This window comes from Somniosus microcephalus, chromosome 1 (assembly GCF_052327205.1).
Source record: "Somniosus microcephalus isolate GS21.2 chromosome 1, FLI_Smic_1.0, whole genome shotgun sequence".
NCBI classification, from domain to species: domain Eukaryota; kingdom Metazoa; phylum Chordata; class Chondrichthyes; order Squaliformes; family Somniosidae; genus Somniosus; species Somniosus microcephalus.
In genome coordinates, this window is record NC_140987.1 from 416487067 (window position 1) to 416514370 (window position 27304).

General features: G+C 42.4%; 1 protein-coding gene and 1 long non-coding RNA gene across 6 annotated transcripts in view; one reads left to right on the forward strand and one right to left on the reverse strand.

Moving 5' to 3' along the window:
- Positions 1 to 27304, forward strand: part of tenm1 (teneurin transmembrane protein 1) — a 1268320-nt gene that overhangs the window by 1131098 nt on the left and 109918 nt on the right. For all 5 annotated transcript variants that reach the window (XM_085999260.1, XM_085999278.1, XM_085999249.1 and 2 more), the window contains 3 exons: positions 5850 to 6004; positions 16625 to 16991; positions 25076 to 25586. In XM_085999260.1, the coding sequence (XP_085855386.1) occupies positions 5850 to 6004; positions 16625 to 16991; positions 25076 to 25586 (1033 nt within the window). The remainder of the gene's footprint in view (positions 1 to 5849; positions 6005 to 16624; positions 16992 to 25075; positions 25587 to 27304) is intronic.
- LOC147125210 (uncharacterized) lies at positions 24327 to 25374 on the reverse strand. Its single transcript, XR_015079767.1, has 2 exons — positions 25285 to 25374; positions 24327 to 24760 (listed from the first exon to the last, which is right to left on the reverse strand). It is a non-coding gene; the product is annotated as an uncharacterized LOC147125210 (long non-coding RNA).

The window sequence follows — 27304 nt, forward strand, 5'->3', positions numbered from 1 at the left end:
AGCGGTTTTCAGCATCAGGGACATTTCTGTAGCACCCACAGCAGCAAGGAGATGGAATGATGAAAGCTTTTCAGGCTCATAAAACATGAGAACGCAGAAAAAATAAGTGTCAGACCTGCTTCCAGCCCATAGTTTGTGGATAGGTTAGGTAACTAGGGGTAGCAATGCTGATTGAGACACAAATGACATTAGGCGTCCTGATGCCATTGGACCCCAATTTCTAACCCAATATATATTCATTTCACGGTGCTGTGTGAATATTAAATCATTTCAGTTTTTTAAAAAGAAAAAATTAATGAAACAAATATTAAAATTTATCTACTGCAAACAACCATAGAAAAGCCTAGGAATTATTGTTGGTTAACAATAACAACAACTTGCATTTTTATAGCACTTTTAATGTAGTAAAACACCCCAACGCGCTTTACACGTGTAAATGCGTTATCAAACAAAATTTGACACCGAGCCACATAAAGAGAAATTAGAACAGGAGACCAAAAGCTTGGTCAAAGAGGTAGGGTTTAAGAAGTCACTTCAAGGAGGAGAGAGCGGTAGAGAAATGGAGAGGGGTAGAGAGGGAATTGCAGTGCTTAGGGCCTAGGCTGCTGAAGGCACGGCTGTCAGTGGTGGAGTGAAGGTAATTCGGGATGTGTAAAAGGCCAGAATTGGAGGAGCACAGAGATCTCAATGGGTTATAGGGCTGGAGGAGTTTACAGAGATAGGATAATTCATTATCCTAATGAACAAACTTTAAATGACTTTATACGACGTTCCTGTGTCCACTATTTAAACACAGGTGTTATGTTATTTATTTTATATGGGTTGATGCCTTTGCTAAAATAGTAGACAGAGAAATGTCATAAAAGCATGTTAAGTATTCATCCACTCACATCACCAATAGTAATCTCTAGGCTTATATCTTTTGTCAGATTAATATTTAAAAGCACACTGTGCAATATTATTACCACATACATCTGTGTTAACCAGCTAGCTTTACTTCAGTCAATGATGGTAAGATGATATGCTCACAAGCAAAGATCATTGATTCAAGGTGCTACAACCAAGTGAACTTAGTTGGGGAAATGATGGCCTAGAAATTGAATCACGCTGTGCCCATTTTACAGGCGTGCAAAGGTCCAATATGGTGAGCAGGAGCTTGTAAAACAAGTGCAGCAGCATGATGTAATTTCTAGGTTAATGTCTTTTGAGTTACTGTTCTTGACTTCAATCTTCTCGGGTCGAATCCAAATTCACATTAAAATACATTTGATTTCTATACCTTTTTCTTACAAGTCTCTTATCAAAATGCCATTATAAAGCATGGCCAGCATGGCAGCATGACCTAATCACACCTAGTTCATATGCACATTTCTGAGCTACAATGTACATGATGCAATGGCCCTAATGATATGGGGCAGCTGACTCGACCTTCAATCATCCTGCTATCAACTATCTAACTTACTAAAGTATGCAAGTTTCCCTTTCCCAGGTCTTTAGACCACATTTTAATTGCCCGTAATTTCCGATAGGAGGCTTCCTGCGTGCGGATGCCTCCTAGCGGGAAAAAAATCTCCGCCCTTACTTGAGGGCTTCCGAGGTGCATCCTGGGCCTCTCCACGACGAAATGTGCAGGGCCCACGTCTCCCAGGGGCACGTGCAGTTCGCAAGCATCCCTGGGATCACGTGGGCCAGGCGAGCCAATGGGAGAAGGGAATCCCCCTTCATACTTTTGACAGATAGACCTGTCAAAAGTATGAATGGGGAATCACTGAAAAAAGACATCAAAACATTAAATACATTTTTTTAAAAGCATTACGTTTTTTAAATGAGTTAAAATTACATTAAATTAAATATTTTTTGAAAAAATATTTAAAGTTTTTTACGGGGCTAAAAATAAACTTACCTTTTTTAAAAGTATTTTTAAATTATAAATGAAAATTTAAAAAAAAAACTTTTTAAAACTCTTATGCTGGTAAAAACAGGCCTTACATCTGCTTTTACCAGGCATAAGACTTTTAAGTGATTTCAGCGGGCGGAGGTTCTGCAGAAAGTGAAACTCTCCCCCCCGCAGAGGCCCTTCTCCAGGGCAGACGTCCGATCTGTCGAGAGGATTCTTGACAGATCGGAAATGCCGGTTTTCAGCGCATGTGCTTCGCATGCCTGAAACCGGCATTTGTGAGGTCCCTACGGGTGTGTACACAGCTCGTACACACCCGTAGGCATCGGAAAATACGGGCCAATATGTTTTCAAGGTCCAGAGCATGCATTCATGTTCTGTCTACATTCATGTCATGTTTCTTTAGAATAATGGCATCAGCAGTCTGCATTTTAACCCTTTCCACCCATGTCTCCTAATAGTCTGTGAAATTCCTCTGTCTGCTATCAATGCCTTTGTTAAAACAGTGGAGATAGCAATTTCATATGTCTGCATTAATACATTCATTATTGATATTGCACAAATGCAATTTCAACCCGTTAATATCTGAAAAGAGTTAAAATTGAAATTCCATTCAATGTACTTTGGTTCATTTTGCTTAATCTGTTCTTTGAACGCTAACACATCTGCCTGAACACCATCACTATTCAGAGTACAGTCCTGAAGTACTCTGATCACTGGGAATTCATTTTGTTTCAGTATCAGTGCTAAGTGATCATTGGGCAGAATATTATAGTATTGCTTACTGTAGCAAGGAACCTCCTAACATTTAAAGTAAAGTAATAAAAATGCAAGTAGGCAAGTTTCATTAATTAACACGTGAAAATGAATAGTGCACAATATGAATTTATAATTGTTTGGATTATAAGCCAATCTAATCATAATACTGCTAATAAAAAAACATAAATGAAGATTTGTTACTATTTTCTCTGCTTGGTACTTCTGGAGAAGAGTACAGTACTATACTGATTTCAAGTCTTTTACAGGCATGAAAGGTCAAGTGGTGAGGTTTCTAGCTCTTGCATTCAAGTGTATTCATACTCAAGTGCCCAGTATTGTTTTCGTAAAGCAAGTCTAGCCAATGGCTGCATGGAAATGATCAATAAGCTTGAGAAACGCTGTTTTTTCTTTGCCAGAAGCTCAGAGCACCATAGTTTATGGCAGGATATTATCCAAAATATTGGATTTTGCTTTCCCAAAGTGTTTATTTAACCCCGTGTGACTCACTGCAATCATGAGTGGTGCCCAGTGCATTGTTATACACCAACTAGCAATTCCCATTTTGCTGGGGAGATTTGATGAAATAGTCATTTCCATCAAGATAAAAATCAGCTGCCTTTATAATACAATACTCCGATTTCTCAATATTGCCTCTCGACCTATAATGATGCTTTTGCTTTCAATTTGTTTTTCAACTATTGCCAATCAGACCTGCATGCATTTCCACTCAAAAAAAATCAAAAGTTGAGAACAAACTACTGCAGTGAAAGACTTCAGTGGAGCTTGCTGTTATGCTGATGCCATAATAATTCATTTTGTATTGCTAGATCCGTTAGAAACTCCTTATTGAATGCTATTGCTGTCCTAATGGTCAGGATGATGGTACAAGCCAATAATCTTTTTTTTTTTTGAAGCGCGCTACTGAAGCAACATTTTATTCAGATTGATTGTACACTTCAAAAATATGTCATCTACAAGAGTGGGACACTATAGGTAAAGATACTGTAGGAGAGACGCAGGTGAAAGGGTGATTTTGGTGTTAATAACTTATGGGTTGAAATCAAACTGTGCAATGTTAGCAACAAACGTGTTAACAGAAATAAAATCAGAAAATGCTGGAAACACTCAGCAGGTCAGGCAGCATCTGTGGGGAGAGAAACAGAGTTAACGTTTCAGTTCGATGACCCTTCGTCAGAACTGGATGATGCCTAACCTGCCGAGTGTTTCCAGCATTTTCTGTTTATATTTCAGATTTCCAGCATCCGCAGTATTTTGGTTTTGTAAATATGTTGACAGACTGGTTTGAAATTACTTTATCTGCTATTTTAACAAATGGAATTAAAACTTTGATTAAAATAGTATGCTAAGATTCATACAAACATGTAACATATTCTTTACTAGGATCACACAGTATGATTTCAACCCATTACATGGACATAGTAGTGACTGTTGACCCCTAATGCATAATGCTGAGCTTTAATAGAATATGATGAAAATAGAAATACATGTACTATGAACATACATAAATGTTTTTTCTATTGATGAAAAGAAATAACTTGCATTTATATAGCTCCTTTCACAACCTCAAGACTTCCCAAAGCGCTTTACAGCCAATGCAGTACTACTGAAATGTAGTCACTGATGTAATGTAGGAAACATGACAGCCAATTTCCACTCAGCAAGGTCTCGCAAACAGCAATGAGATAATGACCAGATAGTCATTCTTTTTTAGTGATGTTGGTTGTGGGATAAATATTGGCCAGGACACCAGGGAGAACTCCCCTACTTTTCTTCATAATAGTGCCATGGCATCTTTTGTGTCCACCTGAGAGGACAGGTAGGGCCTCAGTTTAACATCTCATCCAAAAGACGGCACCTCCGACAGTGCAGCACTCCCTTAGTACTGCACTGAAGTGTCAGCCTAGATTGTGTGCTCAAGTCTCTAGAGTGGGACTTGAACCCACAACTTCCTGGCTCACAGGGGAGAGTGATACCATTGTGCCACAGCTGGCAAAGGTTAGACGCACAGTATGCTCTGAAGAAAATAAAAAATGTTAACCGTACATTGGGTCTGGATGTGATGCATGCAATCTCCAAATGTTTAAGACTTAGTGCTGGCAATTATTCTTGACCTATTGCATATGAGACCAAGTGTTGTCGGAAAAGGTAGGTAGCTATTCTTATTTTCATCAAAACACAGTTTTAAAGTTTTAGCTCAATGTTTGAACAAAATAATCACAACATTCTAAAATAGATCAAAATGGAGGAAAACTGTCTTGCATGATGTCAAATTCACAACATCTAGAAAAGTACAGTTTATGTTAGTAGCAAAATAATTAAAGCATAGACTGCAAAAATGTAAGCAAAAATAAAGCAGGAAATGACTATGAATGAGAGCAGTTGTCAACAGTGTTGAAAATGTGATTTAGTAACCTATATTTGTATTTGCCTGCAATTAGAAATAATTCATGTTTATCCAAAACACACTTGTAGGATTGTACTGTGTGGATAATTATATCTAATTACAATTTGGAAATTACCACTGTCTCTAGTGCATTGTTGTTTGGTACATACTGTAAGTTGGATAGCATAGTTAATTGAGCTGCAGCAATTTTACTAATTCTTCAGTTTACTGCTACATAGATTTACCCTAGCTCTAACCCGTGCTTACCTGCCCTGGGAGTGTTTGACGGGACAGTGTAGAGGAAGCTTTACTTGCTGTCAGCCTTGGTTCAGAGATAACACTCTAACCTGAATCCAAAGATTCCAGGTCCAAGCCCCATTCCAAAGACTTGAGTACATAACCTAGACTGACATTTCAGTACAGTACCGAAGGAGTGCTGCACTGTTGAAGGTGCATTGTTGGCGCTGCCTTCCCTCTTGGGTATATGCAAAAGAGCAGGGAAATTTTCCTGGTGTGTGCGAAACATTTATTCCTCAACTAACACCATGAAAAACAGATTAGCTGGTAACTTATCTCATTGCTGTTTATAGGATTTTGGTGTGCGCGAATGGGCCACCACATTTCCTACATTACAGCAGTGACTACAACATGAAAGTATTAGCTTTGAAGAGCTTTGGGATGTCCTGAAGTCTTGAAAGGCACTACATAAATGCGTGTTATTTCTTTATTTACATCTTGGCAACTTTTTTCATTGTCTTTTATTCTCTTTGCCTTGCTGTTTCAAAATAGGGATAGCTGTAGATAAGTATGGATTCATCTTCTTTGTGGATGGAACCACCATTCGAAAGGTTGATCAGGATGGTGTGATCACAACGATAATCGGTTCCAATGGCCTAACGTCAACGCAACCTCTGAGCTGTGACTCGGTAATGGACATTTCTCAGGTAAATGTGCAAAGCTGCAGATCAGATTCTGAAACATTATACAAAGTAGAAGCAAGTTAAGTGGGCCCAGAACTGTCACTGTGCAAGCATCGTGTGTCCCAATCGGGAGGCCCAAGGCCAGCCCGAAATTAGGCCTCAGGCTTCATTACAGGTTGGTTGTGTGAGCTGCCAGTGCCTGTGGTGCCTCCTTACATTTACTTAGAAGAATATCGAGCTGCTTGCCTCACTGGGGGGGCAGCCCGAAGGTAAGTCCCGGAAGGAGGGTTGGAGCAGGCAATGGAAGGGGACGGGAAGGGCGTGATCGCGATGAATGTACAGTCGGGGGAGCACTGCTGCTCCTCCTGACTCCACAGGAGAGTTTTAAATAAATATTTTCTCAAGCTCAGCGGCCAATGAAGAATCCCGACGCCTGCCCTCCTCATCACTGCACAATTTCTGTAAGTGAATGTAAAACAGGCTGTAGGCCCCTCATTTATATACAGGAAACTTTGGTTTATCTGGAGGTTAACTGTCCGGAATACTCGAGCCACCAGCAAAAATCAGGAGCCGTTTCATTAGGTTTTTTTTCTTTTCATTGCTTTTTTTTCACCAGTCAGGCTCTGCAAGGTCTCGCTGAAGCTGTTGCTAAGCTACAGAGATGCTTGCAAGGTACGGCCGACTGTTTAGAAGCTGTTGCTAAGCAACAGGGTTTGTTGCCAGATACGGAGCTCAAAATCTCCGTATGTTTCAACATTAGCGCTGGTTTGTCCAGCAGTTTTGATGGGACGGCAACAGCTCGGTCCCGTCGGTGCCGGATAGCACAAAGTTTCCTGTATTTAAGGAACCTAACGCCTGTTGTAAGCGGCCCACCCAATTTCAAGTCCTACATTTTTCAGGCGAACTTGGAGCGCAGAATGTCGGTCTCCAAAATTGGGCTGTTAAATGAGCGCAACAAGCTCCAATTTCTACCCCCAAAATTTAGTTTTTCTGGTGTGCCTAATCATTCAGTAGATATGATAATTGAATTCAAACCCACAGGATGGGGAGTAATTGGGACCTATCGAAGAAAACAACATCGAAAGTGGAAGAACGTCAGAAAGGTTAATGACGCTTGTGCCATATTTTTCTTTCCCAATAAACTTTAGTGGCACAATCAATGGGATGTTCTCATTGAGGCTGCCAGCACAGGACTTTTAACTGGTACTCGAAGGCTCTTCACTGGCATACTACTAGACCTCAATTTTTTATGAGTCTGTCACTGGTATAATGGAACCAGACTTGGCATCAAAACACCGGGAGCCGGCTCACAGATGCTGGCCTCACAGAATCTGAATTAAAACACTGCCAATATAAAAGCAGCTTTAAATTCCCCAAAGTCACTATTAATAATTTGAAGAATCATCATCTCTGATTCTCCAAATGAGCTATTTGTTTGCATTTTTGAGTAAAACATGAACAATAAAGCTGTGTACAATGTGTTAATTGAAAATTGATGAATTCATTACAAACATGACTGCAACTTGATCCTTAAACTCCACCAAGATTTGAACCTACAACACTGAGGTGTGAGGTGAGAGCCTTACTGCTGTGTACAGACGGAAATGTTAATGAGAACACGGTGAGGTGCAGAAAGAGAGTCCACACAGAGTAATGTACAGCTGCATAAATAAATCATACAAGACAAGAACAGGTTTCCTCAGGGCATAGTCAAAGAAAAAGTTGCAGTGTTTCATATTTAGGCTTTTTAATTTTTTTTTATGATAAGTGTTTATTTTAGTTATGTTTCTGGTGGCATGTAATCCAGGATTTTTTCTTCCATTTGAAGCAGAGTAAAATTGGGTGCAAAGATTGTACAGCATAGTTGTATTATCTCTAATCGAGAAGTTCCAGTGTTATTTAGCAGAAAGAATGTGTGCTTTATCTGTGTTGAGGTAAGTAAAGTAACATTTTTATTTGTAAGGAATTTGTTATCACACATTTAATATGCAAACCTGGGTACACCAGGGAAATATGTAGCTGTGGGAGGCATTTTAATTTTGGGCAATGGTGTGAAACAGATGTTAAATTAGCTGGCACAGGCACAATGGGCTGAATGACCTCCTTCTGTGCCATATCATTCTATGATTGTACAACACGCCAAAATTTTCCTTTATCTGAAGTCAATGGAAGGGAAAATTGTGCGGGAATTATAATGGGCGCCAATCCGATATCGCCCATTTTACACCATCACCCACGGTTAAAATGAGTCCTTGTGAGTTATTCTTTTCCCTTTCTTCAGTGTTTTATTTGTGTTATTCTGTATTCAAAGTGTAACAAAACTGTAAGCGTATTTCCATGAAACCGGTTTAAAATTTCAACCTGATTTCTTCAGGGCAACATTTTCCCTTTTTTTTTTGCACCAAATTTCTCTGCCAGTTTTCTCCCCTCCTTGCTGGGGAACAATTCCACAGGGCACCAGGCATTCACCAGTACCTCACCCATGATAGCCAAGCCCAATCCTTTCTGCGTCCAACATACACATGGACTATCCAGAGTGCGCTATCCAGAGCAATCAAGTGCAGCGAATCTTGGCTGATTTATCCCTTCCCTAAGCCTGGACACTAAAACCAGGAACAGTGCTCCTATCAGCGAGTTGTTATGATCTGGAAAGCATTGCCTGAAAGGGCAGTGGAAGCAGATTCAACAATAACTTTCAAAAGGGAATTGGATAAATACTTAAAAAGGAAAAATTTGCAGGGCTTTGGGGAAAGAGCAGGGGGGTGGGACTAGTTGGTCAGCTCTTTCAGAGAGCCGGTGTAAGCACGATGGGCCAAATGGCCTCCTCTGTGCTGTATGATTCTATTATTGCCTGGCTGAAATCAGCTAACTCAGCATAGATTGGGCTTGAGCCTGGGAAATTACTAGCCTGTAGAGTTAATTCAACTGGAGCATATTTTCACCATCCCAATGATTAAATGTAACTTTCCATGTGCCAAGAATATGCTGAAATCTATCATCTTTGTGCGATGTAAACATTACTACTGGCTTTCGAAGTGCAGCCAGGAAAAGGAGAAGCACTAAGTGAATTCACTTACGTTAAAGTGACTTGAATTACAAACATTTTTTGGCAGGCTACCAAGCGCAATGAATAGATAACCTGACTAGTCACCAGAGAAAACAATGAATAGCTATGAGAGGGGCAGGTGCCATGTTGGATATGAAATAGCATTGATTTTTCAAACACTTGCATTGATTTGTAGTAATTCTACTGTTTGAGCTCCAATAAAAGCTTTTTGAGGAGGATAACTGGCTTCAAAATGTTCAAAGACATCTTAATTAGCGAAGTATATAAAGCATGGTCCCAGGTTCAGTCCTTTGTCTATGCTGTTAGTTGATCTCAGCCAGAGCAAGGGTGGGGCACTACAATTAGCCTCAGTGCCTTCTGGACTAGGGAGAAGAAAAATCAGCCAGGTTTCCCGCTCCTGATCATCACCGGCGAGTCCTGCCGAATGTGTGCATGTGTAGTATGAGGCTTGACAGTGATGTCTCCACTCATTTATCATACAATCAGTGACGTAAGAAAACTATTCGGCACTTGGTCTAAGCGTTAAACAAAGCTTTAATCAACTGTTTTACAACATGGAGGTCTAGTTGTGTCCTTCATTAGTTCCTGTTAAGAATGTCCTGTGCAAGCTGGGCCCTTGCCCGAGTATTTATACTCTCCCTGGACAGCGCCACCCGCAGGCCGCTCAGTATTATTTCATAAGTCTTTCTTTCATGAATGACTGATTCATGTTAATCAGCGTCTAGGTTCAGGCATGAAGAATGGTCACGTGAACTAAGTACTGAATACTCCTGATACCCATAGAACCATTACTCCGCATGAGTCACTGGCTCAGAAGAGAGGAGAAAAGCTGTAGTAGTTAGTTCAAAGACCAGCATAGTGCTATACTGTGTCATTATATTAACTTTGATTTGAAGAGAATATCTGAAACTAGTTGGGGATAATTTTGACTTTGGACAATAGTGTACAACATGCGAGTGCAGATCGGCCACCCGTTAAACACCTCTCCTGATTTTCAATTCCATCGAAGTCAATAGAAACACATATCGGGAGAGGTGTATAATGGGTGCCCGAGCCAATGTCATGCATTTTACACTATTGTCCAAAGTCAAATTGTTTCCACTGACTTTATGCAGTCTGCCTACCTAATTAACATCTTTCCATTAGTTCCTTTCTCTAAAAATTTACATGCTTAGCCTGTTCCAAACTGGAGAACAATTACGTTGAATACCATGAGCTACAACTAGTTTCTTTTGCTGATTTCTACTCATCTAATTATAATATTTACTTCTTCCCCCACCTTAGCTTTGAAAAACACAACAGGGTAGATTTTGACTTTGTGCGATAGTGTCAAACGGCTGATAGGGAATCGGCAGCCCGTTTTACATCTCTGGAAATAAAACTCGGGAGAGATGTAAAACGGGCTGCCAATTTGATATCACCCATATGGTACTATCGCACAAAGTCAAAATCTATCCCAACAAATTGCAGAAACTTCTATGAATGTTCCCCAGAACTATCAATCATTGCTCACTATCTCACAAACTTTGCTAATTGGAAGTACATTTTTAAATGAAAGAAGTATTATTTGTGCCAAATTAAAAAAGGATAAGAAACTGGCTGAAGTAAAGAAAGGAGTGGGTACCTGTTTGGAGAGAAATGCTAGTGTGGAGGGGCAGAACACTCAGTGGAGTGCTTCAAAGTATCTGTGCCAGGTCCCCTATTGTTCCTAATTTAGATCAACAATTTGGACTTAGAAACTGGATGCAAAGTTGCCAAGCTCACGGGAAGATTGAGTCATAGAACCTACAAATACCTAAGTATAAAGTACTGTAGGAACAGCTGAAGGAGAGGTTGAAGAGAGGTAGGGGTGTTAGTGGGCTCATCACTTAACATGTCAAGTCACTGAGGAACAGCAATTAACAAAGCAAACAGAATGCTGAACAGGATTGCTGAATCACTGGACTATATGTCACAGCAGGTTTTTCTGAAATTGTACAGTGCTCTAGCCAGACCACACACCAAGTACTGTGCCGAGATTTGGCCAAAAGGACACAGCACAAACACTGAAGAAATGAACCATGAGACTGGTGGCCAGCATTAGAGACTGGGCGGTGAGAGAATACCAGAAAAACTGGGCTCTTTAGCCTTCAATCAAGGTGACTGAGAAGGAGGAACCTGTATTATTATATGGTATAGAAAAGGTAAATCATGACAGTACGAATAGATTGGGCAGGATTTTCATTCAGGAGTCGGGTGGGAGGCGGGACTACCACTTTCGGGGTTGTAGTCCCACCTCCATCGAGATGCGGCCAGTCCACGCGATTTTAACTTGATTGACCTTGTTGAGCCCACCCAGCGGGCTCAGCAGGCCAATTAAGGGCCACCCGGCAACAGGTGACAGTACAGACTGAAATTTCATCTGTCAAGAGGTTTTGACAGATGAAACATCAGTGTTTCACAGCTGTTTGAAGCTGTCAAACACTGATGGTCTTACTTCTAACATGAGTCCTTCTCCACAGACTCGGTTAGAAATCTCTCCTGCACAGAAAGCTGCAGGCTGTCACTTTTGACAGTTCGCAGCCATTCTGCTTTATGTGCCGGTGAGATGAGGGACTCCCGAGACCTAAAGGAAGGAAGGCTGAAAAGGTAAGAAAAGGTATGTAAAACTTATTTAATCACTTTAGACACACCAAACACACTTACCTTTGCACTCATGCACACATCACTCACCTGAACACGGACATCTCAACCCCTCCAAGTCCTTCAACCCGACGGCCCGCCTCCTCTAACTTGGCGTGGTTTGGAGCCATCGGGAAACACACACTTCAAGCTTAAAAATAGGGATTAGGCTAAAAACTGCCTGTTAACTACCTGTTAACAGGCAATTAATTGGCACTAATCCCTTCCCGCCTCGGGTAGGCGGGTCCCAGTGCAGGGCGGGTACCCGCCTTCTTTGAAACTGGCATGGAGTCGGGTTTGGGTGCGGGATGGGGTCAGGACCCCTGATTTCGGGATTTTAAACCCCCCCCCATGCCTCCAATCCCGACTCCACGAGCCAATGAAAATCCTGCCCATACTCTCCATTAGTTGTCGCAATGAAGGTGATGCAAGTCTTTCCATAGGCAGAAATTGATTTACAACATATTTGTCATCATGGGTGTCGATGTTTTGCAGTAGATTTTTGTTAAATCAGTTAATTTCTTATAAGTTGCAACATAAAACAGTCAATGCTGCACTCCACAATATGGTGGAATAACAGGTCCCTCCCAGCAATATAACATTTCCAAGTATAGTTTCTGTTATTGACAAATGTGGCGTTGGTCTATTCAACATGATACACCATTTTTGGTATGAAGTTGGCTTTCATTAAGATAGCACCAATTCTTTCAGGATGTACAAATTGCTGGAAGAGCCAGAGGGAATATCAGGCCATGTGCTTTTCTTGTTGGGGCAATATTACAGTATTAGTAATATTTATTCGGCCTGCTTTAGCTACTCCTGTCTGATGGCCAAGAGCTCTTCAGAGATCTATTGCTTTCTTTCCATCTTCAAATCCTAATCTTTTGAATTAAGACAATAATGTGATATTACACAACTGGGGTCAAACTTAATATGAAAGCATCCCATGTCTTGAAGGATGTAGATATTTTATCTCCATACAATTTTTAATTAGTTTTACAATAGCCTGGTTTTGTCATAACCTGGTGTCATCGCAGTTGGGCATAAGGAAAGAAAATGGCAGAGGGGTTTAAAATTAAGTCATGTACTCTGTGGGCTTTGCTGAAGTTTCAAATATCAATATTCCTGTGCTGTTCAGTCGGCAGGGGCATATTTAACACTTTCTACCAAGAGTTGTGGGATAGCGAGCAGGAAAGGGAACCTTGGCTTATTTCATTTTTCTAATTGAGGGAAAATGAGCTCACCTATCACTAAGCCAATGGAAATCAAATAACAGGCCACGAATCAAACCTGGGACCTTTCTGGTCAAAATGGTTGAGTACCCCACACTGAGCACTGCATTATCCACTGAACTAAAGAGGGGACCAAATGTAATATATCAATGTTTGCTGATGATACAAAGCTAGGTGGGAATGTAAGTTGTGAGGAGGATACAAAGAGACTTCAAGGGGATATAGACAGACTAAGTGAGTGAGAAAGAACATGGCAAATGGAATATAATGTGGGGAAATGTGAAGTTATCCACTTTGGTAGGAAAAATAGAAAAGCAGAGTATTTTTTAAATGGTGAGAGATTGGGAAATGTTGGTGTTTACAGGGACCTGGGAAACATACAAAATTCTAAATGGGTTTGACAGGGTAGATGCAGGGAGGATGTTTCCCGTGGCTGGGAAGTCTAGAACCAGGGGTCACAGTCTCAGAATAAGGGGTCGGCCATTTAAGACTGAGATGGGGAGAAATTTCTTCACTCAGAGGGTGGTGAATCTTTGGAATTCCAGATGGTTGTGGAGACTCAGTCGTTGAGTATATTCAAGACAGAGATTGCTAGACTTTTGGATATTAAGGGAATCAGGGATATGGGAATACTGCATGAAAGTGGAGTTGAGGTAGAAGATCAGCCATGATCATATTGAATGGCGGAGTAGGCTCGAGGGGCTGAATGGCCTACTCCTGCTCTTATTTCTTATGTTCTTTTATTTCAATGTTAGTAAGTATCCATACATTTTCGATGTAGGTGAACAATCCCAAAATTACAAAGAAATATTTTGACTTTGGATTACTTTAAGTTGCTACATATTTCATTTTGGAGTCCAGCTACCTGTTGGGGTTCTATAACGTTAGTTATTGTTATATGCATTCATTATCTCTCTGAAGTTTGATGATCAGTCTACTCCATGCTTTTCAGGCACTGCACAGGTGGATTGTATCAGCCCCTGAAGTTACATCTATCAATTCCATTGTATTATCTAACCATGGTGTTCTTTGCCGTATCATTGTCAACTTTTCCAGACAGCAACAACCCGACAACTTTCTGTGATTCCAGAGTGATGTGCTTATAGTATACAATTCTTCTTTTCATCATCAGTTCTCTTGCATTACTTCAAGGACCCTGTCATTATTCAGTCTTCATTTTCAATCTTTTTCTGTTGCACTGTGTAGAGATGAACTCATCTCTCGTCTTTCAAATAATCAGTATCGAGTGCAAACCAATATGGTGGGTATATTGTGTTTAATCAGAGTTTAGGACACAATATAACACATTAGTTATACAGCAAAAACATACGACCGTGACAAGCAGCTGGTACCGGACCCGATCGGACAGACGACTGACGTGCACAAACAACTCTTCTTATTCGTTCTCTTTCTTGTTTCACGAGTCTCGCTCTCTCTTTCTGAACTACCCAAGAGTGTTAGACTAGGGTCAGCATGAGTTCATCCTCGGAAGAGTGTTAGACCACCGATTTCACTCTTGGGGGCCCTCTGCTCCACAGTCTCAGCTAGGGTCTTTATTTTATTCTCTTAAGGCCTAAAGTAGAATATGGACAGGATCATTTAACCTATAGAGGTTCCCCTTAAAACAAGTTGCCCAATGGCATGTCGAGTTCTTTGTTTAAATCATGGAAAAAGGCCAACCCTCCTGTTATCACCCAACTATCCGGTGTCTTCTCACAACCATTACACATGCTTTCTGTGCTTAACCAATCATGGCCTTACAACAGGCTAAGGACTGTCTTCTCTTATCTCATCCTGTCTTGTGACCCCTGGTGCAGCCAGTGCGTGTACCAGGCACAGCTTTGGCCCATTAAAATAGAGACCCAAACCAGAGCTGTCTTACTCAACCAGCCGCTACCCAAACTATCTCCCCTTCATCTAACAGACTATTCCATCCTGAGATGGTACCGTAACTCCCATAAATTCCTTCTATTCTATGTCCTTTATTATATTAATAAACTTGTACATATCTTTGCAAGTAGTTCTGTTAAACAAACTCTAGAGTTCATGACCTTAGCATTATAATATGGTTATTAGCCATAATGGAAGAAACATAGGTTGGGTCTTAGTAGGCCAAATTAAAGATACGTTAAACAAAGTCCAAGTTCTAACTTACAAACAACAGACAGCTAGCCTGTTGTTAGCTGGCAAGGCCATACTGTGGGCCCATGTGTGGGATGTTATGCATCATCTAATCTAACTAACTAAAGTCAAACTCTAATACAAGCATCTAGAAAACCAAAACTTACACAGTCCCAGTAAAACATAATTTATGCATTAGCCCCGTACTTGTCTCGAGCACTGATGTAATCATTTAAACACAGTATTATTCACATCACAGTTTCATTCGCGTAACCATATATTGTTTAGGTACCTAGGTACCCCTAATTTCTAACAACTGTGACTCAAATGCCTCTAATCTTCTGCTTCCTTCACTGTTCAAAAGGCCAGTTTCTATATCCGTACAATGCTATTACCACACATAAAACTTAAGCATTCTGGGGTGGATTTTCTGCCCATTGACTATGAATGAGCTGTTAATTTAAGATTACCTCTTATCACCAGCTTAATGTTACAATTACACGGAAACTTCTTCATCTTGGTAAATGCCATTTTGTGATTTCTATCCTCTATTTTACTTCCTTCTTATTTCAATCATTATTAGATGACCCAAATGCACAGCAACTTGCTCTATTTCCATATTTTTCACATGTAGCTCAATTTAGTAAGTGCGAATATACTTGTGCCTGTGCATGCATAATAAAACGACAAATTTACATTTTTTTGGATGGATTTACAGATGATTCACAATAAGGTCCATATTCAGCACACCACCAAGGTTGAAAAGTGTAAAAGAGATGAGGTAAATCATGGAAGTCATAATTAGGTAACAACCAAGCTTAGAGTTTTAAACATCTGAAGATTGCAGGAGAAATGAAAGATTGAAATGAAAAGAATGACATTTACCTATTGAAAGGATATTAACTCTGATGCTAACTCAGAAAATTCAGAACGTAAATTGCCATTCCATCATGGTGCAAAGCCAACTGTGCTGGAGGCACCTGAATGGAGTCCGATTTAGGTAAACAAGCTGATTTAAATCACTAATCGCTTTGTGCCCTAAAGAAGCTCCAGACCCATAATCTGATTAACTTGATCTGAACCGCTTACAGTCTCTCACTCTGGATGGCACTACATTTTTCTGCTTCTGTAATGTAAGTCAATTCTAGAAATTGGATGCTTGTTGCCTTTAAATTACATACCACTTTCTCTCATTTGAAAACCAACTGCCTCATCCATCCTAAGCAATGCTTAGTGTTAAGAGTATAACAGTTATTTGAATAAACTCATTAAGGTTCAGATCCGCGTTTCCAGAATTCTTGTGCCTGATGCTTGTGTGTCAGTTCATGGTAGAAATGAGGATTTGTAGAGAATATTGTACACTAAGAAATATTTGAAGCTAATTGAAAGACTTTTGAACAAATATTCAAAGAAAATTATGTGCAATGCCTTTCCACTTAAACTGCCCCATTAAAAAACAATTCCACTGTTTGCCGTTGCTCAAATACATATCAAGAAATTGGACAGCAAATTTGCAGTTCTTACACAGTTCGTTGATAAAGTACAAATTGTTGCTCTTTGCAGGTGCGCCTTGAATGGCCAACTGACCTGGCAGTCAACCCCATCGATAATTCCCTCTACGTGCTTGACAACAACATTGTGCTACAGGTTTCAGAAACCAGTCGTGTGCGGATTGTTGCAGGCCGGCCTATCCACTGCCAGGTACCAGGCATCAACCATTTTCTCATGAGCAAGATGGCCATTCACTCCACTCTGGAGTCAGCCAGAGCCATTGCTGTTTCTCACAGTGGGGTACTTTACATAGCGGAGACGGATGAGAGGAAGATCAACCGCATACAGCAGGTCACTACCAATGGCGAGATCTTCATATTTGCTGGCATGTCAACAGAATGTGACTGCAAGATCGATCCCAACTGCAACTGCTTCTCAGGTAATGCTGTATTCAGTCGAGATTTGTTCAGGAACCACTGAATAATCCAGCAACTAAGGCTACGTCGTATTTACAGCACAGAAACAGGCCATCCGGCCCAACAGGTCCATGCCAAGGTTTATGCTCCACACGAGCCACATGATGTTCAGTTGTCCTTTAGCTGAATGATTTGATTGGCTGAAAAGTACTTTCCAGTTGAGTAAGGTCCACCTGTCTGGACATTCCAGTTTTGGAACTGACTGCCCAATAATTTGGACAATTTAAAACTAGACAGCAAAAGTTTAATTTTCAAGCATGTTTGCAACAAATACTGTGTACATACCTTGGTGTGTTTACCCACCCACCCACATAGAAATTGGAAACATTATTTCAGCCCAGTTACAGAATTCTCTTTTTTTTTCTCCAAACAATCTTTCCTACATCAGAGTTCCTGCCTTTATAGCATGATGATTGACCTATGTTGTCCTCCTGTCTCTAAACCCCAATCACTGCTCCATTCTTCCTTCCTCCCCATTTTAAACTTCACAAACGGTGTAGTATTGTTCTTATAGTCAGTTTAAGTTTATTAATGATTACATGAAAGTGTGTGTTTTTATTACTGGGTTTACCTATAGGCAGCAATATAACATATAGCTGAAGTGCCCGGCGGTGCCGAGGCTTTTTCGAGGGAATGTTGTTGTTGGAAGAGAGAGAGAGAGCGACTGGGGGGAAGAGAGAGAGCGACTGGGGGGAAGAGAGAGAGCAACTGGGGGGAAGAGAGAGAGCGACTGGGGGGAAGAGAGAGAGCGACTGGGGGGAAGAGAGGGCGGGGAGGGGGAGGGCGGGGAGGGTGGGGAGGGCGGGGCGGGGAGGGGGACGGGGAGGGGGGGAGGGGAGGGGGGTGAAAGGAGGGTGGGGGGGAAGGGAGGGTGGGGGGGAAGGGAGGGCGGGGGGGAAGGGAAAGGGAGGGCGGGGGGGAGGGAGGGCGGGGGGAAGGGAGGAGGGAGGGAGGGCAGGGGGAGGGAGGGCGGGGGAGGGAGGGCAGGGAGGGGGAGGAGGGGGGAGGGAGGGGGAGGAGGGGGGAGCGGGGGAGAGAAGGGGGGTGAGAAGGGGAGAGAAGGGGGGAGCGTGGGAGAGAAAGAGGGGGAGAGAGACGGAGGGAAGGAGAGAGGGCGAGTGGCCCGCGGCCGCAAATGGAGCCAAACCCCGAGAACAGTGAGCCGGCTTGAGGCTGAGAGACGGCCACGGCCACGCCCAGTTGCCGGGGTAACCCTGCCGCGCCGCGCCGCCCCGCCCCGCACTCCCGAGAGCCCCGCTCTCCAAGCCCCAGCCGCCCCGCCCCGCCCCGCACTCCTGAGCCGAGAACAGGCGTGAGCCATCTTGAGGCTGAGAGACGGCCGGCGGGCCCGGTTGCTGGGGTAACCCTTCACGCTCAGCAAGCCCCGGCCGAGATCTGCACTCCCGAGAGCCCCGCCCCGCCCCGCAGTCCCGAGAGCCCCGCCCCCCCCCCCGCCCCGCAGTCCCGAGAGCCCCGCCTCCCCGGCCGAGCTGGCTTGAAGTCCACCGATTGCGGCTGATGGAGACGGCCGGCGGGCCCGGTTGCCGGGGTAACCCACGCAGCCTGTGAAACCAAGAGAAATTTTATTTTTTTTATTTTTAAAAGCTGCCACGGAGAAGGAACGCGCAGTCTGTGAAAGCAACAGAAATTTTTTTAAAATTTTTTTTAATAAACGGGTGTTAAGAAGATGGGAGGCCATCTTGAAAGTTTTTTAATGTTTTTAAAAAGCTGCCACGGAGAAGGAACGCGCATTCTTGCTGAAAACACCAAAAGTTATTTTTTTTAAAACGGCTGTTAAGAAGATGGGACACCATCTTCATTGTGTTTTAACGTTTTAGACATTGTGTTTTGACATTTTACACATTAAAAAAAAATCGCTCCTAACAAATAAACACACAGAAGGTGAGGATAAAGATGGCGGCCACTCACCTCGGTTCAGAACGATAAGGCCCACCCACACACGCACCGATTGGTCGACCGTCAGGTCACCAAACCTTGAGGTCACTCTGTCGCTAATGAGCAGATAATGAGATGCTAATGAGCGGAATGTTGAAAGTTTTTCGGATACCGCGGGCGCGATTTTTGCCCGGCCGAAACGTAAATACGCTTAAGACCGTTTTGGAAAGGTAAGCTTTCTTTCGACGTAACGCACGCGTAGGTATGCTCTATAACTTTCGAGCGCATACCAGACAGACGCACACGCGAGGACAGACAGAAGGACAGACAGACAGAAGGACAGACAGAAGGACAGACAGATCGACCGATTTATATATATAGATGACTCTTTGGGGGGAAAATTCGGTTGCTTTGCACCTCCTGTTAATGCCCTAAGAGGGTGCAAAGCAACTAGCGCCCAGGTGCAGCGCTGCCAACACCTCCCATGAAATTCAGCAGGAGGTTAGCAGCGGCGCTAACCGTCATCACCGTGCACACGCCCCGCTCGCGCCCCAGCCACAATTTTCGGTAACGCCCCGACTTACCAGTCGACACTATGTCCGCCGGGATCAGGGGGGCCTACCTGCAGCTGGGGCGGCGCTATTTAAAGGTGAGGTGCTGGGCAGCCATTTTTGTTGCTGGCCATCTGCCCCCATTGCCGTCCCCAGCCTCCTGACCTACCCCCCGCGGAGTGCCGGCTGCGCTCCACGGGCCCGGCACTTCTCTTGAGTGCCAGGCTCTTTTGCTGACACTCCCGATTCCCGGGGGCCCAGATGGGCCCCGGGTCATGCTGCGCAAGGCCCCTCCCCTTTTAAGAAGGGGAGGAAGGCCTGCGCTGTGGCACGTAGCGCCATGATATTCCCTTGCAGTGCCCCAAGAGAGAGGCGGGGCGCTTCCAGTAGCACCCCGCTTCCCTCTTGGGGCGCTACCACTCAATTTCAATCCCCGGGGGTGCTACTTTTAGTGCTCCGGCAAAGTTAACACCCCAAAGGGGGCACAACTCAATTTTTTGCCCTTTATCTTTTATAGAGACTTATTATAAAGGAATTACTCAGACAGAAATTGGTGTAGGCTGGATCTTTTTACTCCATTCTGTTCTACACTCACTCTACATTTGGTTTGATCCTCTTCTCTCTGGTTATTTAGGCAAAAAATATAGATTACTGACAGTATGGAATTATTCCAAAGTATTCTTAAAACAAGATCACCAGCCTACTGAACACTGCAGTGGACAGCAATTAGTGGTGATTAAGGGTGTCAATTTTTTGAAAGACCAAAACTGGATATGGAGAAAGGAGGTGGAATCATGCCATTCGTTCTCAGATTTGCTTTTCTGCTGATAGTAACTTTAATAATAAATATTTCCACATAATGAGAATCAAAAGTAAGCATAAAAATTTGATTTTTTTTTTTAACGTTTTGGAGTCAAGCTTACATTATAAAAATTTGCAAGCAAATCCAAAATTGTTCTTCTGGAATAACACTTAAATTTATTCAATACAATAATTTCTTTTATGCAGAATCTATTCTGAAGGTTCTCTGGTGTTGGCACAGTTGTTACGCTGAATGAGAACATGTGATTACCCTTTTAAATGTTATTAAATTGGCCACTGATGCAGCCCATTAGCTCCAGTGATTCTGCAGTTGGATGCCAATCCTGAGGGCCTGAGCAAAATTGATACAGTCACACATTGCTTTTTATTTTTGCGTTTAACCTAGCACAGCACGAGAGTGGAACTGAGACAGAAACTCATGACCTATGCACACCCACTTGCATCGTTTCCACTTCTAGTGTCCCTCCAATCCCTGTTGGGTCCATTGGAGAGCATGTGTTGAGCACTGCCTCTGATAGCAATTCTCAAGACCAATAAAAATTCAGGTCTTGGGTGCTGGCAGAAGTGCAGAACTTTATATTGCACAGATCCAGAATGCCAAAGCTACAGAGGAGGGTCTCACCAACTGTTTTTCCACATTTAAATGTCTAGTACACATCTAGGTGGCCATGGACTGTGACCATGTGGTGTCTACCTGTTTGCCTGAAGCTGTCCATGATTAACGGGCACTGTAAGATATTGAATGTTTTATTGGCACAAATTTAACAACTGTCATTGAAAAATTTTACTGGTTATTGATTTTAAGTTTAGACATTGTGTCCATAGTTTATTAATGGTCTCCTCCTTATTGGGGGAGGGATGGGCTTGAAGTTCACCTGGCTTCCCCAATGCCACCACGATTGGCTTATGCAAATTGGTAGACTTACTTGAAGTAAGGGAGTGCCTATAAATTCACATACTATATCATTACCAGTCCTCACAGCAGTGCGCTCCATGGTTTAATAACGTAGAAATGAGATTCAAAGGAATCGGCTGAAACATCTATTATAAAAATGATGACTGCTCCTAATCAGATTATAAAAGTCTATTAGAATGAAGCTGATATTACATTGCTGTCCATTTGCCAAACTCTTTATGATGATTTTTTTTAGTATCAAAGGCAAAAGGCACCAATTTATCACTGCGTGTCCTCGTCAACTGTTTTAACTTCTGTATTAATTTTTTCTCCCCTTCTTATCCTAGGGGATGGTTCCATGGGCACATACAGGTCTCCGGTCCAAGTGGCCATTCTTCGTGTATGCCCCTAGACAGCGAGTGTTGGCAAGCACTTCCACCTTGGAGCCATCACAGCCAAGCCCTATGTGATTGCCCTATGTGCACACTCATTCACTTTCCAGCTGGGTTTACTGCACAACCATCAAGAATGGGAACCGTGGCTGATTTTTTCCTTCCCTCACCCAAGAGCATTGAGGCCAGCTGTATCTCTCCTCCCCCCGCCCGCCACCCACACCCACCCCCTACCACCAGGCTGAGATCAACTAATTCAGCAGAGACCAGGAATCAATGCTTCTGGGCTTTACAGCTCATTGTTGCTGGAGCACTGAAGCCAATCTTTCTTCATTTTCAAATTTTGATTTGTGCATTCTGAAACATTGCAATCACTCTTGGAAATTTGGGGATCCTTTCCTTTTATGTGAACAAAAATTCCAGTAATTCGTTCTTTGCAGAAATCAAGTATTTTATTCCCATCTTGTTCCTGTGCTTGCATACGAACTAGAAGATCCCAGGTTCAATACCTGGCCTGTGCTGAGTTAGCTGGCATGCCAGAAGTGGGTGATACACAGAAGGGAAAAATTGAACTAGTTTTCCCAAAGCTCCTGATTTCTGTCCAGTGACCCCTGCGGCAAAGTATTTGTGTGTGAACAATAGGTGAGGAAAGGATCGGGCTCGGCTATCATGCCCTCCACATTTGAGCAGCCTGTCAACATGCACTGTCAGGTTTTTATTGGTCCTGAGAGTTGCTATCAGCGGCAATGCTCAACACATGAACAACAGCCAGTTGGGTAAAGTGCTGGCGGACTGGCCGTGTACATAGAATGAGAAGTGAACAAAAGCCAGTACCTTCAGAAGAAAAGGGAATAAAATTGGAACAAAATTGTTTTCAAAGTCAAATAGTGATTGTATCTTAAGTTACTGATCTGAGATTTGTTTTAAATGACTGACATGAAACTGTCAAAGAGTGAGACAGGTTTCATTGTACTGCCAGTGAATTTCAAATATTTAATTCAGTAAGGTTGATAGAATATTGCCTGTGGGTTTGCGATATTCATTGGTATTACTGAGTTGTGTCTGCTCCTCACCCTAGTAAAATAATTATGTCTTGAATTTCAAACTGAAAGCTATAATACCCTGTACATCAGATCTCTTAGTATAGTTATACATCATTCATGTGCAAGGGTCAGGTTTTTTCTATTGGCCTGGGTTGATATTGTTGCCAAATATATGTTGTGTTTTTTACCCCTTTCTCTCACTCTTTCTATTCTTTTCCCACCCCTCCTGAAGGTTGTGACTCGTACTCAAGGTTGACAGACCCACTCCGGTAGCTCATGGAAATGGCTATTCTTCACCTGTAAGCACGAATAATGAGTGACAGTAGGCTCAGTGACTATGACCATGAGAGCCATTGCAACAGAGCCCTGTCCTGCCTCACCCATCATCACTCCAAGGAACACTAATATATTTCTCAATGAAATGTCTCTGCATCACTAGGTGTAACCTCATAATTTTGAACTTCTTTTTGAGTAAAGTTTGTGCTCATCAAGCTGCTGCAGAATGGAACAATCTCCATCTTCAAGCATCCAGTGTCAGTATCAAGCAGTCCCAGGTTTGCCATAGCATGATTAGAAGCTTTTCTGTCCCCAACAATATGCCTCAACCCAAATCTCAGAAGAGTGCCTTCTACTGCACCATTAGGACAATTTTCCATTGCAGTGCTGTGAACTGCATGGATACTTGCCCAACCTCAATCATGTAGGAACTTTCAGCCCATCAACCTCAGCTAGATTTAAACACAGGTCCCATAGGTGAAAGGCCAATGTATTGTCCACTGTGCCACCCAATCCCTACACGTGATGCCATTGCAACAAAAACCCATCGTGTTTGCTCTAGATCTTTCCCTTCCTAGCAAATTTGATAACCCCCCTTGTTGTCTTGCATTCAGGAGACTGTTAAAAACAGGGGTCAAAGGAAATAAACAGCAAAACTGACATGTTTTAATTATGGGAGCTTTTCAGGCAAGGTGCCAAGTGTGATATGCAGATAATCTGATTGGCTGCCAATAAAAAAAAAATCTAATTATACCTCTGATGAAAGTAATATTTGTTACAGACAAAATCTTTCTAATTTGATAGTCTTGTCTGTAAAATTATTCGACTTTTTTTTTGCAGGAGGAGAAAAGCCATACAGTGTATTCATCGTAGTGGTACTGCTTGAACTGATGCAGTTATTTTATTTCAGTTCAGTTACTTCGGATGAGGAAAGCCTACAATCCTTTTGTCCTCATCCTTCCAATCCGACCATCCTCCCATTAGAAGCAGACAGGGCCTCATTTAATGCCTTGTTCAAAAAGCAGCATTTCTGACAATGCAGCGCTCCCTCAGTACTGCACTGGAGTGTCAGTCAAGATTATGTGATCAAGCCCTGGTGTGGGGTTTTAAATCGACAACCTACAGACCTAAAGGCATGAGCGGCGACAAAGTAGGGCAAGATGACACGTCTTATGTTTGCAAACAAACACTAAAAGTTTGGACAGTACCTACTTCACAAAGACAGCGTTCCTTTAACAGACAACAAAATTTGTCTGCGGACGATAAATAGCCCATATTGCAAATGCGTGCAATTGAATAAATATATATATATATATATATATAGAGAGAGAGAGAAAAGAGAGGAATAAAAAAAGTGAAAGCTTAAGTCTGAGCAGCAGAGTTATTAGATTACAAATAGCTTCTTCTATAATACCACTGAGGAGTCCTTAATCATTCTTTTTATTCTTGCATGAAATACAAAGATGCTGAGCTCTCTTGATGACCTGGTGGATGAAGTCAATCCTTGTGTAGTACGAAGCACACAGACTAAGAGTCCAGGGTTTGTTGCTGAGTTAGCTGACGCACTTGACTCGCCACAATTGGCTTCAGCTCCTCTAGGCGAGGGAAGTGAGACATCCGTCAAGGATTCTGATACGGAAGTGCCTGTAGGGAGAGAGGAGGATCCGGCTCGGCTGTGATTCCTCCCTAAATGGTCGAATAACCTGTTGATGCTCGCTGCTTCGACTCTCACCGAAAGAATGGGCACTTGGGCTAGGTATCAATGGTCTGCTGGCATTCACGTTACTGCACCCCAGCAAGTGTCAACACTTTGAGAAAATTAAAAAGAAATTTACGAAAGTGGCTGTACTCCAGTATCTGTAATTAATAAAGGAAGCATGATGAAAGGGAAGTTTATAATATATTAACCACAAGCTGATCAAATCTTCAAAATAATGATCACAATAAATAGAGCATCTGCAGCTGATGGTAAGTGATGAGAGGGGGAAGAGAGATTTGCAACAAATTATGGCCGTAGCTTTGGATGAGCGATAGGCCTTTCGTGTTAATTGTATTTTTCTCCCAGATATATCATCAGCTTTGTGAAGGATCCTAGATTTATTCTAATGGTTCCACTGGTGATTTTAAAAAGTACTTGTGTTATTAATATCATCGCATTTCCTCTGTGTCTAGGTGATGGTGGATATGCCAAGGACGCAAAGCTGAAAACACCGACCTCCTTGGCTGTTTCTCCAGATGGCACATTATACATAGCGGACCTTGGCAATATCCGTATCCGAGCGGTGACCAGGAACAAACCCCTCTACAGCCGCTTAAAAGTATACGAGGTGGCTTCGCCAGCAGACCAAGAGCTGTATCTCTTTAACATTAATGGGACCCACCTGAACACCTTGAACCTGATAACAGGAGACTACGTTTATAACTTCAGTTACAACAGTGAGGGCGACATCAGCACCATCGCCGGCAACAACGGCAACTCGCTCCATATTCGCAGAGATGCTAATGGTGCCCCTCTCTGGCTCGTGGTGCCTGGTGGTCAGGTATATTGGTTAACTATCAGCAACAATGGGGCCTTGAAAAGGGTATCTGCCCAGGGCCACGACTTAGCGATGATGACATACCATGGCAACAGCGGTCTGCTAGCAACAAAGAACAATGAAAACGGATGGACAACAGTTTATGAGTAAGATATCATTAGTGTTGCTTATATTTTTGATTTCAGTTTATAAAATCTACTTGCTGTGATAAGTAGAGTTGCACTCTGTGTGAGGAGGACCTTCTATTTCCATGTCTTAAGCAAATTTTGAGCTGTTATTCCTGATGCTCAAATCCACATCATTTATATAAGCCGAGAACAAATATGGACCAAGCACTGGCCCCTGGGGTACAGCACATCCAAATGCTTCAACAGTCCCAGCAAAACCCATTACCCTCATTCTTTATTTCCTGTCCGTCAAGCAACTTTCTATCTATGCTGCTACATTTCCTCTTATACATGATTTTTTTTTGTGAGACACCTTATCAAATACTTCCTGAAAATCCATATATACCACATCTACTGCAATCCCTTTACTTACCCACTCAGTCACTTCTTCCAGAAACTCAATTAAATTCATCACCAAAACTTGCCTTCAACAAACACGGTGCTGTCAAACAAGGAAGCAAGTCATCCTCGGCTCCGAGGGACTGCCTAAGAGAGAGAGAGATGTCAATTATCTGACACCCGGACACGTGCTTGGTGCTGCCGATCATCTGAAGCTGGGCTGCTTATGCTTGGGGCTGTTGATTATCTGGCGTCCTGCCGTTCATGCTCAAGAACAGTCAATCATCTGATATCCACCCGCTCACACTCAAGGTTATCAGTCACCTTGCTCCTTCACAGTCTCAATAAGTAAATTACAGCCTCATCCTTATAGCCAGCTCATATTTTCCCCTTTCACTAGCCTCTTTAACCATAAATGCAACATAAATGTCCCCAAATTGCAGAGTAATACTACTCCAGTATAATGCTACAAACAGGTAATCTATTTGTTGTATGCAAACAATCGATTCAAATCAAGACATTCAAAAATACTCGTTACAACTGGCTACATTATCGACGCAGTGCATTGTAGTTGATTGAGGCAATTCTAGGTCCATTTCACAAATTCAAAATGTGCCTGAGCTGATTGAGAAGCAGGGAACCTCGGTAGACGGATTAATGTAAGAAGACTAAAAATAACTCTTAGAAATAAACAATGAAGCCAAAGTAATAGATATGTGTGTATTTAAAAGACAGCCATCTAAACATCCAAGCAAATAGATATTTGTGCTTGTATCCCATCTTCTGATATATGGTTGCAAAAACAATCTCCTGTGAAAATCGTCAGAAGAATGAGAATACGGTACAGATTATTTTAAAAAGTCTCACTGCCAAACCGTGTTATTGAGAAATGCTCCTAACCCTTGTAAAACCGCGGTATCCTACAGATAAATCCTAAACAATCCAGTACATGGTAAAAAAAATATATATAAATGCATATATAGAGGTTTAACAATCTCCTATCTTTTGTAAACTGATTATCAAGTAACAGACACAGAAAAATGATGGAACAAGTAGAGCGAGGTGCCACGCAGAGAGCACCTGGGTTGTGAGGGGGTTAATACACAATGCAGGAGATTCCGGGCCAGACCTGGGATTGGAATGACAATGACAGGAGATGGAGGTGGCACTGGATGCAGGAATAAGAACTGGACTGACCAGGGGGCCAGGATGGAGGCACAGCGAAGCATTTCAGTTTAAGTTGCACTTACTAAAATACCACAGATTCTGAGCACATGAGTTGGATGCAGTGGGGAAGTAAAGAAAATGCCACCGTAATTTCACAGAAGAACATCCTTTAACACTGTGCCTGTGCACAG